The sequence below is a fragment of the Mizuhopecten yessoensis genome, unplaced genomic scaffold, assembly GCF_002113885.1.
Source record: "Mizuhopecten yessoensis strain PY_sf001 unplaced genomic scaffold, ASM211388v2 scaffold2891, whole genome shotgun sequence".
In the NCBI taxonomy this organism is placed as follows: Eukaryota; Metazoa; Mollusca; class Bivalvia; order Pectinida; family Pectinidae; genus Mizuhopecten; species Mizuhopecten yessoensis.
The window spans coordinates 277,616-295,058 of NW_018404771.1; the positions used below are offsets into that span (position 1 = coordinate 277,616).

At 38.7% G+C, this 17,443-nt stretch overlaps 2 protein-coding genes across 2 annotated transcripts; one reads left to right on the forward strand and one right to left on the reverse strand.

Annotated features, from left to right (window-relative positions):
* Window positions 1-477: 477 nt before the first annotated feature.
* Window positions 478-2,481, reverse strand: LOC110446634 (tripartite motif-containing protein 2-like). The gene has a single exon (XM_021491886.1). It carries the CDS (start codon window positions 2,479-2,481, stop codon window positions 478-480), a length of 2,004 nt encoding a protein of 667 aa, XP_021347561.1.
* A 2,408-nt stretch (window positions 2,482-4,889) lies between these two features.
* On the forward strand, window positions 4,890-8,883 carry LOC110446635 (uncharacterized protein K02A2.6-like). Its single transcript, XM_021491887.1, has 4 exons — window positions 4,890-4,896; window positions 6,830-6,940; window positions 7,235-7,462; window positions 8,573-8,883. The coding sequence occupies exons 1-4, from the start codon at window positions 4,890-4,892 to the stop codon at window positions 8,881-8,883; spliced, it is 657 nt and encodes a 218-aa protein (XP_021347562.1).
* Window positions 8,884-17,443: the final 8,560 nt, after the last annotated feature.

The window sequence follows — 17,443 nt, forward strand, 5'->3', positions numbered from 1 at the left end:
TGAAACATCATTTCCTTTTAGTAATGTTTGTAAAACTTTACAGGATTTTCCATATGTCATATATTTGTATTTGCTACTTAAAATTGCCCGACCGTATCAATGAGGTACGGAAATGAAAATCATCAGTTCATTTTTTAATAAAGAATTATTTTTTAAAACTTGTATGATAATAGTTTCACACTTTTTAAAAGCATATCAATTAAATGTATTAACATATTTATGCGATGCAATAGAAACTATATAAACTGTTATCAAAGTTCCCTTTAATATGAGTACAGAAAACATATGACAGGTATGTGATTACAATGTAAAATACAAATATACGTCACGTACTTCATCCTAACTGAACGAATAGGCTTTAGGGGGCTTTGGTCCTTATCTATAGGAGTACATATTCGTTCATCTATTCCTTAAGAACAGTTCTTCGTTGATATGAATGTTCTTACGATTGATCAAGTATACGATTGATTCTGAATATCAAACAAGTCGAAACACTCTGACAAAGTCCATTTGTCGTGATGTGTTCGTCACTACAATTTTATCCCCACATACGGAGATTGCACGTGGACGTTCGATACCGTTAGCTGCCGTTAACAGTTCCCGGACGTTTGTCCCGTCCCCAGACATCTGTACCACGTTGTTGGAGTCGTGACCACAGACATAGACGTTACCGTCCTCGTCCACATCGACATCTGACGCACGCTTAACGACACCGACTTCCAACACGTCAGTATGTTTGTTGTCATCGGACAATCTGGTGACGACCATCTCGCCTGTAGTGTCAGTCCAATGTGTGATGAACAGATGTCCATGCTGGGAATCATAAGATATTCCGAATACTATATCACTATATCTTTGTAACTTGTGTGTCGTACCATCCTTACTCACGCTGCACACTTCGGATCCTGTATTCACGACGAATTCACCATTCCTGCACGCTATGCTGTAACATGGTATCTCAGTGTTTATTTGTGATGACATAGTAAGTTTAGAGGGCGCGACTGTCACTACACGTATACCCCCGGGACGCATTACCGCGACCGCCACAGTTGTGTTATCCACAATACATACGTCACCAGGTGTTCCGTTTACTTGTAATTCGGCAGCAACATTTCCGTCGTCGGTGATTAACTTGATCTTCTTGTTAGTGTAATCTCCTACAACAATTCGGCCATCAGGAAAGTAAACAACTCCAACCGCGGAACAATTCGACGTATCCGATGGACATTTAATATTCACCTTTCCTATTTCTTTAATTTCACATCTGAAAAGAGGTTTGGAAAGAGTTCTGATGGAAGCTGGGACGTTTTTCTTCTGCTGTTCAACAACTATTTTTCCTAGGCTTAAGGCTGAACTGATGCTCGAGACGTTGGAATCTTTTATATGCTCAATCCTAGAGGTCGAATATGACTTCTTCGTTTCTGCCAACAGGCCTTCACACGAGTCGACCTCCATCTGGCTTCTCTGGTACAAGAGGACTGTATTCATGTGATCTATATTCTGCTGGGCTGTAGAGGACGCCTCCAGTGTATTCTCCATGGCGGTCTTCAGTCGTTCACACTTCTGACTGGCTATCTTCAGATTCTCTTTCTCCTTTTTGTAAGCTGTGATCAAGTCATCTGTGATCTCCTTCTTCATTTGTAAGACACATTTATCTATTTGTTTGTGCAGATTATCGATGCTTGTCAATGCTGCATCTTTGTCGTCTGTGAGACTTTGAAGATGCATATAGAAGGCCTTTATCAGGATTTCCATGGCATCTGCTCCTCGTTTCAGAGATTTCCTCATCTCATTAAGTCGGGAGGTACTTTCTAATTTCTCGCAGTAATTCTTTATCGTAGATACGTCCTCACATTTCCTGTGATCCACGTATATACACTTACTACATCCAAGGGTCTTGTGGTCCTGGCAATAGCAGTCCATTTTGTCATTGTGTTTGTCACATCGTCTGGTCGAGTGGTCAAGTGTTACACGTAGTTGGGACATGTTTGATCTTTTGATGTCGACAATATCACAGCCAGTGTGGACCATATCATGGAAATCTACTTTGCAGGACTCACAGAAGAAGGACTCTGTGGTATTACACAAGAATTTTGCCGGCGTCATGTTTCCTTTCTTCTGGCAGGGTTTGCAGTGGTATGGCTCTTTTGTCTGGTTCACCAGTTGTATCGTCTCTACGGCATGACTGTCGGTTGGGAACTGCTTTGCCCAGTTTTCCTTGTCCTCAGATTTGTCGATAGGGTGAGTTAACGTCCTACACACCGGACAGGTAAAGGAAGTCGTCGTATCGCTCGTCCCAGAAGTTTCCACGATGATGTAGCTACTCAAACATTCCTCACAAAGAGAATGGAGACATGGTAGAGACCTCGGCTGTCGTAACTGCTCCAGACATATGGGACAATCTAGGTGATGGGATTCTAACAGATTAGGTCTTGTACTGGTCACAGAGGGAGGGTCTGAACAAGTTCCGCCTTCAGCCATTTTACAAGTCCGTGTAAAGACTCGTTTATCTACAAGTACAAAAACAGACAAATTAGATCTTGGTTAACTCCTGATTGACACAGATAATTCGATGTTCTTATTCCATTCTGACAATTATTGTAAAATGTATCAAGTCTTAGATTTTTTAAGTTCAGTTTTCTGTTTGGATGAATTTGGTTTATGCCATTTTCAATCATGCAAGATTTGCCGTAAGTTCAAACCGTATATAAATTAATACTATTGTTTGGTTCGAGACTTGTTGTTACTGCATATGTAGTCGGCTAATTCGATGTACGTTTGTATGTGTTGTGCATGCCCCCTATTGACCTGAAATACTTCGTAGAAAGTGGACCCGTAAACATATATAGGTCACTTTAAGCAAAACTTTTATTGAGTTAAAATCGTTTAATCTAGTAGCTGGCTTTAAAAAAGAAGTGACAATGGATGCTGTATCAGTCAAGGGTGTAGGGGTAGATGATAATAGTTGTGAAGTGTTTTTTTGGTAAAATGGTATCATATATGAATTGTTGGACAGATATTTGTATAAGTAAGTTATTAAAAACTTATTATCACCGTTGCATTCAAACGAACCTAATTACGAATAAAAAAAACTGTTTAATGGTTTTCATAGACAATTGACCCATGTGACCTACACTATGGATGAAAAACTTTCATTTGAACACAGCATGTAACCAGCCAAATATCATCCTGGTCCTTTTAGTTATTAAGTAGTAAAAGTTAAAAGGTTCTTTCATAAAAATTAACCCCCTTGACCTTGAAAATGGATGAACGTGATTCATTTGAACAGAATTTGTAGCCCTTTATCCCTGACCAAATATCATTGCCCTAGCAAATTTGGTTATTCAGAAGAAATCGTTTAAAGTTCATACTTTATATGATTCTTCTGACCCTAAACATATGTTAATTTTAAAACCTTGGTAATCCTTTATTATGATATGCCACTGGCTTCATATCAACATCTTGTGCCGATTTTTGTTTAAAAAGAAATCTGTTTAAGATTTAAATCATATTTAACCCTATGACTTTGAACTGAATTCAATGTCATTCATTTGAGCGAACTTGGTAGCCGTTTTACCCAGCAGGTAACTGGCCGAATAGCATCATTCTGGGCCTTTAGGTTATTAACAAGAAGTTGTTTTAAATGTTTTTAAGACAATTGACATCTACGACCTTGAATATAGTCAATGTCATTTTTTTAATCAAACTAAGAAGCCCAACATCCTGTGTCTATTGGTTATTCAGAAGAAGCAAGTAAAAGGCCAAATAGCATCATTTTTGATAAACTAACAAGCCCTTTTCCCCCAGCATGTCACCAGCCAAATATCAACACCATGAGCCATTTTAATATTATGCGTAAGAAGTTGTTTAAAGGATGTTAATATATTTGACCCCTGTGACCTTGGATATAAATCAAGGTCATTCATTTGAACAGACTCAGTAGCCATTCATCCCAGCATGTTACTGGCAAAATATCATCACCCTTGACCTGTTAGTTTTTCAGAAGAAGTTGTGTATAGGTTTTCTACACATTTGACACAGTGACCTTAGTATTCCACGACAGATTCGTCTCCCTTTACAACATTTTGCCTCTCCACATGTAACACGGTGGCCAAAGCTGTTATTTGAGAAAATTTGCTTAGTAATACTTCTAATTATCATTTTACCCTAATCCCCGTTTCCTAAAAGATATTTCAAATGGAATCGAGGAAAGTTCTGTTAAATCATTATGAATAATTACAATTTTCGTTTCTAGACCTTAACTTCGTCAACGTTTTTTCCTTTCCTCTTTGTAGATGTATTTCAAGAGAGATTCCACCCTTCACGCAAGCAAAGTTCAAGACTTTTAGTCAAGAGCAATTATCATTGCTTTATTTAAAAAAACTAGAAAATGTCTGCAAGACATAAATGCCCCACTGCCATGTGAAATTAGTTTCAGTGTTCTATAAAAAGTAACAACCGCGACGCAACGGGATGGGACGAACATGGGCAGCACTATATAATGTCAGATAATAAGAAACCAGACACTGCGTCCGAGAATAAAGCACATGTGTGTCACATGTATATCCAGCGGGATTTGCATAATATACCGCTTTTTTGAAATGTTTAATAATTATGCTGAACTTCCTCTTTCGTTTTCTATATGTATAGCATTACCGCTAAGGTAGCAACCACAGACTGCGATGGCAATGCATGAGTAAGCAATATTTAAACATGAAATGGGGAAATCAATAGGAATTGTGTCAGCTATAAACATCGGGTTATCAAATGTATGTTTGTGTACTTACCTGTTCATATATATACCTAGATATGTCAGGTAATCAGTGACCAGGTGTGTTCGTCCTCTCGGCCATTGGAATATCGCCGTATACAATAATAGTACGCCCGCAATGCCGGGTACGACGTATCCGGAAATAATAGTACCAACGCAATATCGGGCGTGACAAACCCGGGTTTGTAATAAAATATCATTTGATAATATATGCATACTTTTAAATCATAAATTAAGCGCTATGTTTTTTTGTGTCTTTTTTTTGGATTTTATTTTTTTTGCAAATCAGTTGATTTTAACATTGAATGTGAATATATATATATTTTTTAACTCTGTTAGATTAAATTGTCACTGCACATTGTACCGACATTTTTGGTTTGATTTGAATTGTTTACATTCAGATTCTGATAGATCCGGATATGTAATGCCCGGTATTGCCTTCATACTATTATTAGGAAAGGAAATGGTGGTTTTTTTATTATTAAGTATTAACATTAACTTAGATATTATCTCTTCAATTATCATTATTTCTTTATTCTATTATAAACAGTAAGTCCGCAAATGTAACGTCATCTCAAAATAAGGGGAGGGGGGATACTTGATAAGAATATCACGTGTCGAAGTTATGTTTTAAAATTATGGTAACGATGTTTTTATTGGTCAAATGTAGTCCCAATTTATGAAATAACATGCAAAGTTTTTAAGGACAAGGAGTAAAATCTAATTTTGCAATTGTGCAACAGTAAAATAATACTTAAATAGATACCGTAAGTTATCATATTGTAACATCAAGTATAAATTTGTCTAAAAATGTACTGTAATTGACGTAAAACGGCAAAATAAAACTTCAAACTTTTGTTGTTATTTATTTCAAATTATTTATATAAGATCAGGACGACAGTGAATCAACTCAATTTAATATACCTACGTATATACACCGATAGCACATAGCAATGCCACTACGTTCCAGTTATATTTATTCGTATGCAAAAAAAAAAATATACCAATCTGAAATGAAACTTTTAATTAAAAGGAAGAAAAGAACCTGCATATATACCTTTAGCTCTAAATGATTATATAAACAACAATTATAATTTATAATAATAATAGATTGCAAGTCATGAGTCCTTCCGTCCGTTACGACTGATTTGTATTTGTTATATATGTTAGAAGTGAAAGAGGACACTTTCGATGGACAGACATTTTGGAGTCCGTCCGTCCGTAATGGCGGAAAAATGACTTGTTCGTTCCGCACCAAAAGTGTGCTGGTGTCATGATACTCTTGGTTAGTCAGGGTTTACATTGATATGGCTCTGTTGGTTGGTTCACCCAGTTTTCCGTGTCCTCAGATTTGTCGACAGGGTGATTTGATGTCCTACACACCGGACAGGTAAAGGAAGTCGCCGTATCGCTCGTCCCGGAAGTTTCCACGACGTGTAGCTACTCAAGCAAGGGAATGAAATTGCTCTTGACACAAATGATTGGTTAAAAATGTAATTATATATTTTATATCTACGAAGAATACTTGTTTTAGGACCTGTATTATAAAAAATACTTTATATTTTTAAGTAAGTTTTGCTTATTATTTGCACGGTTTCCTATCATAACCTTTTAAATAACCATATGTATCCAAAAAATGTATGTTAATTCAAAAAATCTACGGTTTTGCTGTCATACTGAGTATACCAACCGTTATTTATGAATTTGATATGATATCAGTGTCCGAGTAAAACAATGGTATGAAAACTCGTTGTTTGTGTCTTAAACGTCAATCCTATTTAGTTCCCATTTACATAGCTGACCTTTTGTAATTACATACCGTAAGTAGCTTTTGAGACGCCCCCTCAATGAAAACTAATGCACCTTTTTATACTTACATCTACTTGACTGTATAAATGTCGAAGAATTCGTCAAAAATGACACATATTGTCAATAGGAAGTAACACCATACAAATAGGATTTTGGCTGACACGTTAAGTGACGTAAAGAGCGTCTCGGCACCTATCTGTATTAGGCAGCCTTATGAAATGTGACCGTAACCACTAACTTTGCACCCAGATGTGCCTCATGTAGCACAGAGATCAAGGAAAACGCCGTTCCACTTGCGGGATAAAGTCAAGGCTGAAATTGACAAGTTGGTACAACAGGATATTATTGAGAAGGTTAATGGTGAGCCCACTCCTTGGATATATCCTATTGTGACAAAAAGAATTCTGATGAAATTAGATTATGCATAGATATGAGGGAGGCCAACAAAGCCATATGTAGGGAACGACACACTCTACCTACTATTGAAGAGCTCATTGTGTACTTGAATGGTTCAGAAGTATTCAGTAAATTGGATCTGCGTAGTGGCTATCATCAACTTGAGCTGGAGCCCTAGTCACGATACATCACAACATTCAACACGCACATGGACATATACAGATATAAGAGGCTCAATTTCGGTACATATATATGCAGCCTCTGAGATATTTCAGGAAGCCATACGCCAAGTAATAGAGAACATTGAAGGAGCACGGAACATCTCAGACGATATTCTTGTGTATGGTCGGAACAGGAAGGAGCATGATATAGCTCTACAGAAAGTACTTCAAATGCTGAGTGACAGTGGTCTAACTTTAAATGGTCCAAAGTATGAATTCAGAAAGGACAAAATAACATTCTTTGGTGTAGTATTTGGAGCACAAGGTATGTCGCCCGACACTGAGAAAGTGTGAGCCGTAGATGAATTTGAGAAACCTCAGAATGTTAAGGAGCTGCGGAGCTTCCTGGGGATGGCGAATTATTGTGCAAGATTCGTTAAAGGATATGCTGATATCTGTGAACCACTGAGAGAGCTTACACACAAAGATGCACCATGGATTTGGAATGAGAAGCATGAGAAAGTCTTTGTTGAACTATAACGTAGCCTATCTAGTGACACAGTCATGGCATATTATAATCCAGACAAGCCAGTGGAGGTCCGAGTGGATGCCAGTCCAACTGGATTGGGAGCGGTATTAGTACATGATAAAATAGTATGTTACGCGAGTCGCGCTCTTACTTCTGTTGAGTCGCGATACAGTCAGATAGAGCGAGAAGCGCTTGCAGTTGTGTGGGCTTGCGAACACTTTGACCTATATCTACGAGGACTGTCAAATTTCACTGTGATCACTGATCATAAACCACTTGAGAACCTCTGGCAAAAGACCAAGCTGTCAATTCTCCGGATTGAGCGATGAAGTCTACGGTTACAACCATATAAGTTTTCAATGAAGTATGAGCCTGGTGATAGCAATATAGCTAATTACATGTCAAGACACTCACTAAAAGGCAGACCTTTGAAACAAAGTTCACAGTAACAAAAGATAGCTGAGGAGTATGTAAACTTCATCATGACTGAGGCTGTACCAAAGACTATACCACTCGATGAGATAAGGGAAGCAACTCTTGGAAGTCCCACTCTTCAAAAGGCTATAGAGTATATTAGAACAGAGAGAGGTGGTATGAAATGAAACAGCTGGGATCTGATGATAAGTATGACATGGAAGAGTTGACAGCATTAAGGGTAGTCCGCATTAAGTGTTGCACATGAACCCCTGGTGCCCTACCAGAATATCGCTAAAACCAAGACATCCCATCGATCAAAGGTGTGGTTCCCTGAAATCGATACCAGAGTGGAGACAGTAATTAAGGATTGTATGGTCTGGCAAATCCTCACACCAGAAAAGAAAAGCATGGAACCACTGAAAATGTCAGAACTTCCCACAGGACCCCGGGAGAACATTAGTATGGATTTTTGTGGACCTTTACCAACAGGGGAGTATTTATTGGTCATCATAGACGAATACTCACGCTACCCGGTAATAGAGATAACACGCTCTGTGTCGGCAAATATGACAATTCCGGTACTCGATAAGGTACTTAGTTTGTTTGGACCACCTAAGATAGTGAAGAGTGACAACGGAAGTCCCTTTAACTCTGAACAATTCCGGCGGTATGCTGAAAGCATGGGGTTCGATCAGAGAAGAGTGACTCCACGGTGTCCTAGGGCCAATGCTCAGGCTGAGGCTTTCAGTAAGCCACTCATGAAAGTGGTACGCGCTGCTACCCTTGAAAACAGGAATTAGAAAAGGAAATATACAAATTTCTACGTCAGTATCGTGCCACGCAACACGATACTACAGGACAAACGCCTTACTGTCTGATGTTCGGTCGCGAACCAAAGACAAAACTTCCCAGTATGCGCATCTATGAACTGTTGAAAACATCAGCGACAGGTGTCGCTGTGAGAGAAAGAGACAGTGACAAGAAATTTGCTATGAAATCTTACGCTGGTGAAAGGCATTGTAACAACAGTAAGGAGATATCTGTTGGTGATACGGTGCTAGTCAGAAATGACGACAAAGGAAATAATCTTTCACCCACATATAAGCCAAAACCCGAGACGATTTATAAAAAAAGGTCCGATTTTAACGGTTACAGGAAAAACGTGACCAGGAACTCATCGCGGATGAAAAAAAGTAAATGAGGGTCTCAAAGGAAAAGTGTATGTGGATGTCACCGAATCTGTGGAAGATGAGATTCCGTGGCCGTCTGTGGAATCACCAGAGTCGCTTGAAAGGAAATATGAAAGGTCTAACATGTCACAACAGATTGTGCCAACCCGAACCAAAACCGGTCAAGGTCATGGTCAGAACAGTCAACCTAGAAGGAGCACAAGGGAGAAGAAACCCAACTCCAGATTCAAAGATCATGTATTGTTTTAAAAATGGCCATGCTGTGCTAGGGGCATAATAATCCCCGCTGGTCGTTAAGACTTCTGAGTCTTGTCAGTGATAACTGAAATCCGTTTCTAATTGGTAATACACTATGAGTGAAAAGAAAAAAACAGTCAGATACAATGTTGAAAGTTTTGAAGTTTATTGGGTACTGCATAGTACGTATACAGACATTGCTTAATACAGACATTGATCATAAACATTGTTCTAATCAATTCATATATATCTAGTCTTAAATTTAATTGTCAGATTGTAAATTGCAATTGTTATCTATAAGATCTCTTAATAATTCCAACTCTAAAAAGGGGAGAGATGTAGTATCGTTCCGTTACTGGAATTCCTATAGATTATGCCAATCCGTAATATGTATGTAACCGGAAGTGAGAATAAATACAGAGTAGTGTCATTGCTGATACACATGTGTTCTCTGATCTATCCATGCCATCTAAACCACAACACACAACATAACATCACAGTACATATATATACAATCAAAAAGCAATGAGCATTTTACTTCTTTTATGTATGTAACGACGATGTAAATGTATACAGTAATTAAGGTTCTCCGCGCAACTACCAAAACCTGTAACTATGCATTTGGTTTAAAATGTATTTATAATATTTATAAGTAACGATATACATGGCATGAATGACATGCATCTAACTATGCATTTGAAACCGTTTTCCCACCATGCATTTTAGCTTTGAAAAATTATATTCTGGAAAAACCCCACTTAACCTTGCAGGCATATTATGAAAAACAATAACGGTGAAATAAATAAAATATAATCAACAACAGTGTTCTGAGTGTAAAAACCTCAACAGGGCTAGACAGGTTCGAACCCAGGACCTCAGATTATTGTACTGTCACTTTAACCGACTGAGCTAGTTGGTCAACAGAAATGTGTAAGCAAAACTATACAAAACAAACCGAATAAAGAGAGGTTACTGTTTATACGAAAAACCAGAGTGGCACAGGCATCCTCAAGGGAAAGGCTACTTGATATTTCTTACAAAACAAAGGTCATTCCTAGGGCGCTATGGACTATTTGTTTTAAGTAACGTGACCAAAAAAATCCACTCTTTTTATCCTGTACCTACTGTGTGTTGACAGATCACACTATATATTAAATATATTCCCTATCCTTCATCAAGAACATCGTGATGGAAGTCTGCAATCAGGCCTGGTTCTTTTTTGTCGTCACTGCAGGATTTCCAGGAAGGAGCATTCCTGTCAACTCAGTCCGTTCCCAAACCTTCATTTCTTGGATGTCGTGTACACTTTGATTAACATTATTTTTGCCAGTGTTCGTTAGCGCAAACGGAGTTGAGACGAGAAAATAGAAAAGATGAATGTTGCAATCGGGGCAACTGATCGGTTTTGATTTCTTCATTGTACCCTTAACGGAAGACAAAGAAGAAATCCTCCTTTTCTGCAGGGATTCCCACATTAGTCGCCTCATCCGATAACCCACCACCTTATACATAGTACTGTTAAACCAAAAATCATGATATCTTCAACCATAGCCTTCCCGTGTCACTTACCGATATTCACGGTTCATGGAATTTATATCAGTTCTCTCCGTGTCATAGGGAGACCATTTCAGGGGGATTGTTTGTATGAAAAAGTACTTCAAGTTTGAGTTTGGCCTTTTGTCCGTTAGTGAAGATCGTTAAGTATGACCAGGGAAGTTGGCAACTGTGTAGGTTGTCTAACGACCACCTATTTACTGAAAGTCTTAAGTATAATTTCTCTAAAGTTGATGCTGGTCTTCTACCTATTCTGGGCAAACATTACAAGCATTGCTCAGTTTTTTGGGCTAAAGATTCGTCTTATATAATCAATAGAGCAGACAAACAGTTAGGAGTAAGTAAGATGAATCCATTGGTATGGGTCTGAAGTATAAGTGTAACCAAACACCGAACATTTAAAAGCCGAAAGTGTACATGTAAAACGAGAACGTAAGATGTAAGATTTTTGATCACAATGAGGCGGTAACATTTCTCTCGATCTTGGTCATGACAATACCTCTGCTACACGCAATGAAAATGTATCTTGCGTTGGTGCTTGCATTTTCCTGTGGTACACTTCTCTACTTCTTATTTACACTTATTTCTCCTTTACTTTGTCCTAATATGTATTTAATATGATGAGGACCCATCGTTGTTGCCTAACTCCATTGCAGCTTCGAGTACAAGTTTTGACGTATCTAGTGTTACCCAGCGTCCGACGTTGTGAGAGGCAACTAATGCGGGAACCCCTGCATAGTTGGTGATCTAATTCTGTGCCTCCTACTTCGGAACACAAAAGCGACAAAAATAAATCTACTGCAACCATTGCCAGATTTGGAATCTTAAAATTTTCTATCAACCTTTCAACGTTTTTTTCCGTCGCCTTATTGTTGAACGTTTGCCAAAATCAGGCCGGGACAATCCATTGTCCTTAGAAATAACCGTCAGTGTATCCTCGATATCCAGTGGTTACGCTCACTTTCGCTCTCTGCACCCCTGGAATATGTCATAGCAAAATTGAAGGCTCAGTGTGCGCCACCTTGTTGATGAGACAAGAAGACTAGTTCGATCCTTTGATATACATCAAAAGAATCAAGCGGTCAGGTAACGGTAAAAATTCACAGGCTTTGAAGTTGGGCGTCTCTCCTTTGTAATCTTAAAAGGCCAGGTATCAGCCTAGCGATTGGTTAGTTGGTTTTACCTGAGACCAATCAAACAGCTTTCGTGGTGCCTTCAATTTTGCTATGACATATTCCAGGGGTGTAGAGAGCGAAAGTGAGCGTAACCCCTGGATATCGAGGATGTATACTGTTTAACCCGTTGTAAGTGTAATGTGGCCATGTGGAATGCTCTGCTGGGTGCCTTGGGTATGGTATTTCAGTGAGGCATCACTTTAAAAATCGGAATCAGATCTGCACTATCGCAAGGAGGTAAAGACCCCAACATACCGCATCCAGCACAAATACATATGCAGTCCGGAAATACCCACATGGATGCACGTCCTTAACTAACATTAGCAGTTAATGGACGTTTCACCGAATAAAACTAAATCAAGCTTCTGACAATACATTGTACTTCAGACCAGCTTAACTTGATGGATATTGATTTTCGCAAACGTTTTTATTCGTAAGGATTTGATTTTTCAGAAAGCAATAATAACGTTATTTACAGTTATCGTTAAAATACTAAAATAAAGATATTTGCAATAAAATTACATTGCAAAAATAAATAGCCCGCTAAATCTGAGTGCTTTGCAGAATATTTTTTAGTTTTCAATTTATAAATTCCTCCCGAAATAATCGAAAATAAATTTATTTTGTGCCCACCTGCCGTATTTATCAATATTATCTAAACAAATTTGTTTGCAAGATCGCAACTCTACGATGAAAACAAATTACAAAATCCGCACGCGGATACAGCACCACGCAGTAAGCCTGGGGCCCTTCCTCTCAAGAAAATTGAACCGCCACGATTAAATTATTCATGGTTAACTGGAAAAAATCCATTTTGGCTGGATCTTTTTTTTAATCAGTGGCAAACACACTCCCCCACGCACGTCTATATCCTTGGTCACTTAACAGAGATTATAGTAGGTAACTATTAATTTATTTTACAAAATCGGTTAATTTATATATATTTGTTTTTTCCTCTCAGAGTTTCTGTATGTAGCGTAGAATCAGGATTTTCAATAAACAGAGGAATTTGCTTCATGGTACTTCATAATAAGTATCTAATGTACTTTTAGGAGAAAATAATCGCGCCATCATAGCGTAAAAAATACAAGATTTGTAAACAAGTTTGTATTCGTGTAAAACTGATCAATATCGGACTAACATTACAGTAGTTCTTGGAGAGTACGACGATCGTTCTAGCTCCGAAATCTTACAAAGCTCTACAATATCGTCCTGTCAGATTCAAGCTTATCTGAGGATTTAATCACAAACAATCACCGAATAAGTATTCTTGTTGCTAATTCAATGATTTATCCGTCTGAGAGCATCAGTGTCCATCTCAAAACGAGGAGACAATTGTATACACGCTAGAAACCTGTTAGCATAACATTCCCTTTTCCTCGTCTGTATGTATACACGCTAGAAACCTGATAACCTACTTCTCCCTTTTCCTCGTCTGTATGTATACACGCTAGTAACCTGCTAACCTAACATTCCCTTTTCCTCGTCTGTTTGTATACACGCTAGAAACTCGATAACCTAATACGCCCTTCTCCTCGTCTGTATGTATACACGCTAGTAACCCGATAACCTTCTGCTCCCTTCTCCTCGTCTGTATGTATACACGCTAGTAACCAGATAACCTACTACTCCCTTCTCCTCGTCTGTATGTATACACGCTAAACACTTGATAACCTAATACTCCATTTTCCTCGTCTGTATGTATACACGCTAGAAACCTGATAACCTACTTCTCCCTTTTCCTCGTCTGTATGTATACACGCTAGCAATCTGATAGCGTATTGCTCCCTTTCTCCTCGTCTGTATTTATACACGCTAGTAACCAGATAACCTAATACTCCCTTCTCCTCGTCTGTATGTATTCACTCTAGTATCCAGATAACCTACTACTCCCTTCTCCTCGTCTGTATGTATTCACTCTAGTATCCAGATAACCTACTACTCCCTTCTCCTCGTCTGTATGTATTCACTCTAGTATCCAGATAACCTACTACTCCCTTCTCCTCGTCTGTATGTATACGCGCTAGTAACCCGATAACCTACTACTCCATTCTCCTCGTCTGTATGTATACACGCTAGTGACCCGATAACCTACTACTCCCTTCTCCCCGTCTGTATGTATACACGCTAGTAACCAGATAACCTACTCCTCCCTTCTCCTCGTCTGTATGTATACACGCGAGTAACCTGATAACCATATACTCCCTTCTCCTCGTCTGTATGTATTCACTCTAGTATCCAGATAACCTACTACTCCCTTCTCCTCGTCTGTATGTATACGCGCTAGTAACCCGATAACCTACTACTCACTTCTCCTCGTCTGTATGTATACACGCTACTAACCTGATAACCTAATACTCCATTTTCACTACTCCCTTCTCCTCGTCTGTATGTATACACGCTAGTAACCTGATAACCATATACTCCCTTCTCCTCGTCTGTATGTATACACGCTAGTAACCTGATAACCTAATACTCCATTTTCCTCGTCTGTATGTATACACGCTAGTAACCTGATAACCTACTACTCCCTTCTCCTCGTCTGTATGTATACACGCTAGTAACCCGATAACCTATCCCTCCCTTCTCCTCGTCTGTATGTATACACGCTATAAACCCGATAACCTATCGCTTCCTTTTCTACGTCTGTATGTATACACGCTCGTAACCCGATAACCTATTACTCCCTTCTCCTCGTCGGTATGTATACACGCTAGTAATCTGATAACTTAATACTCCCTTCTCCTCGTCTGTATGTATACACGCTAGAAACCCGATAACATATCGCTCCCTTTTCCTCGTCTGTATGTATACACGCTAGCAATCTGATAGCGTATTGCTCCCTTTCTCCTCGTCTGTATTTATACACGCTAGTAACCAGATAACCTAATACTCCCTTCTCCTCGTCTGTATGTATACACGCTAGAAACCCGATAACATATCGCTCCCTTTTCCTCGTCTGTATGTATACACGCTAGCAATCTGATAGCGTATTGCTCCCTTTCTCCTCGTTTGTATGTATCCACGCTAGAAGCCCGATAACCAATTGCTCCTTTTCCCGGTCAATATTTGTACACACTTGACTGACTATGCTTACCTGTTGCCCCAACCCCTGGTCAATATTTAAGTTTGGTTTGGTTTGTTTGTGTTTTACGTCCTATTAACAGCTATGCTCATTTAAGGACGTGCCATGTTTTGGTGGTGGAGGAAAGCCGGAGTTCCCAGAGAAAAACCACCGACCTACGGCCAGTAGTTGGCGACTGCCCCACGTAGGCCTCGAACCAGCGACCCAGTGGTGGAGGGCTGGTGGTAGCAGAATGTCAGACGCCTTAACCACTTGGCCACCGCGGCTTATATTTAAGTATACTACAAACATAACAACCTATTCCCCAAGCCCTCGGTTTTTATGTTTAGAAACCAAAAAGTTGATAATCAGCAGCTCCCCCCCCCCCCCCCCCCCCCCCCCGTTCTTTCGTTGTATACGATAGGAACATACAATGTAAGAATGTATGGCTCCGACCCCTGTCTATATTTGTAGTACTAGGAACATAACAACATGTTGTCCCGATACCGCGATCTTTATTTGTACACAATAGGAACATAAAATAAAATAAAATACTGTCCCAACCCCCAGTGTTTATTTGTATACACTAGGAACATTACAACCCATTGCCGCACTCCCAGATCTTCTTTAGGCGCCAAACAATCTACCAGTCTTTATTTCTATACACTAGAAACATGTCCATCCCTTAATGATTCTTTATTAGGAGCCTAGCGACCTATCGCTCCCCACCCCCGGTCTTTATTTGTATATGCAAGGTCACTATATCGCCTGTCCTGACGTTAGGCCAATACTCCCGTGGATGTAGTCCGCGTCACGTCGTTGCTATGACAACTGTATACGCATGCTAGTCACCACGCTGACACTTATACCGGATTTATACGCATGTCCTTATTAGCACTGCCAATCCTTATTACATGTTGTTTATTTCAGCGAGTTGATCTCTGTAATAATGTGGTTGCTCTGTAAACAATACATTGGAAAAGTAAAGAAACCCGTTTAAAAGTCAAATGTATAATTTCGTTTGGTATTGATTTGTAATGTGAGTATTTTTGTATTGTTAAAATTCCATATTGCATAAGTTGTCATGGTACATTGAAGGTTTAGTGTTTTATTGTATGGTATTGTCTTGGTATAAGTATAATTCAATGTAATTTAGGAACACTGTATGAAGGAAATGACAGTGAATTAATTGTAAGTATTGACTGACAAATGACTCGAGATTTATTATTTGAAATGTATACTGGTTTTAATTATGTATTATTACGAATTCTACCACGTCTTTGACATAACGACACTTTTTATAGGTTAATAACGATGATTTTTTTAGGGGTTAGTAGTTGTTTTGAGTGGCTATACTGGCGATTAGAACATGCAATTTGGTTTGAACTCGAGACCCATAAGTCGAGAGTTTAAACCAAATTTCATGTTCTAATCGCCAGTATAGACACGAAAAACAACGTACAATCCCCATTCTAAAACACCTTAACAAATTACTACGTTAATATGCTACAAGTACGTAGTAAAGTACTCTGTGGTCTGTGCTGGTGACGTGTCATTTTGCAGCGGACTGACCAATTAGCAAGAAGCTTTTAAAAGCCGGTCATTTGGCTCCGTACATGGAGGCACGTCCTTAAATGACATTAGATGTTAATAGAACGTTAAGCAAACCCAAACCAAAAACCAATCCTCTTTCTGATAGACATATTTTTAAACTTATAATAATTAAGTAAATTATATTTATTCTAAATCTTGATTTCCTGTTATTAAGATCCAATGTTCTCACCTTGTCATAATTAGCCTGCTAAAATGATAAACGAGTTTTTGTCAACTTGTTAAAAAGATCACCTAATGACCGTATAGACGTAATCGAATCAAACGCCTGCGTCATACTAACGGTAAATTATAAACTGAAGCTGTCAATTAAGTTTTAGAATCCATCATGATATATTGATGACCAACTTATTTAATCCTAACCCAGAAAATACGATTTTCTTTTTAGAAACAAGACGAAGGAAAAATATATGTAATTGAAACAAGAGAAAATGTAACATACATGTTCACATTCGACAACAATTGCTATAGGATCAGTGTCAATTTGACGCTTCTCATTCCGACTCGCGTAACGTAAGAGAATCATAAC

Coding starts and splice junctions, on each gene's coding strand:
- LOC110446635 (XM_021491887.1), top strand. Junction 6,941..7,234: donor TATTATTGAGAAGGTTAATG/GTGAGCCCACTC, acceptor ATATATATGCAG/CCTCTGAGATATTTCAGGAA. Junction 7,463..8,572: donor TGTAGTATTTGGAGCACAAG/GTATGTCGCCCG, acceptor CTTTACCAACAG/GGGAGTATTTATTGGTCATC.
- LOC110446634 (XM_021491886.1), bottom strand. CDS start 2,481: ATGGCTGAAGGCGGAACTTGTTCAGACCCTCCCTCTGTGACCAGTACA.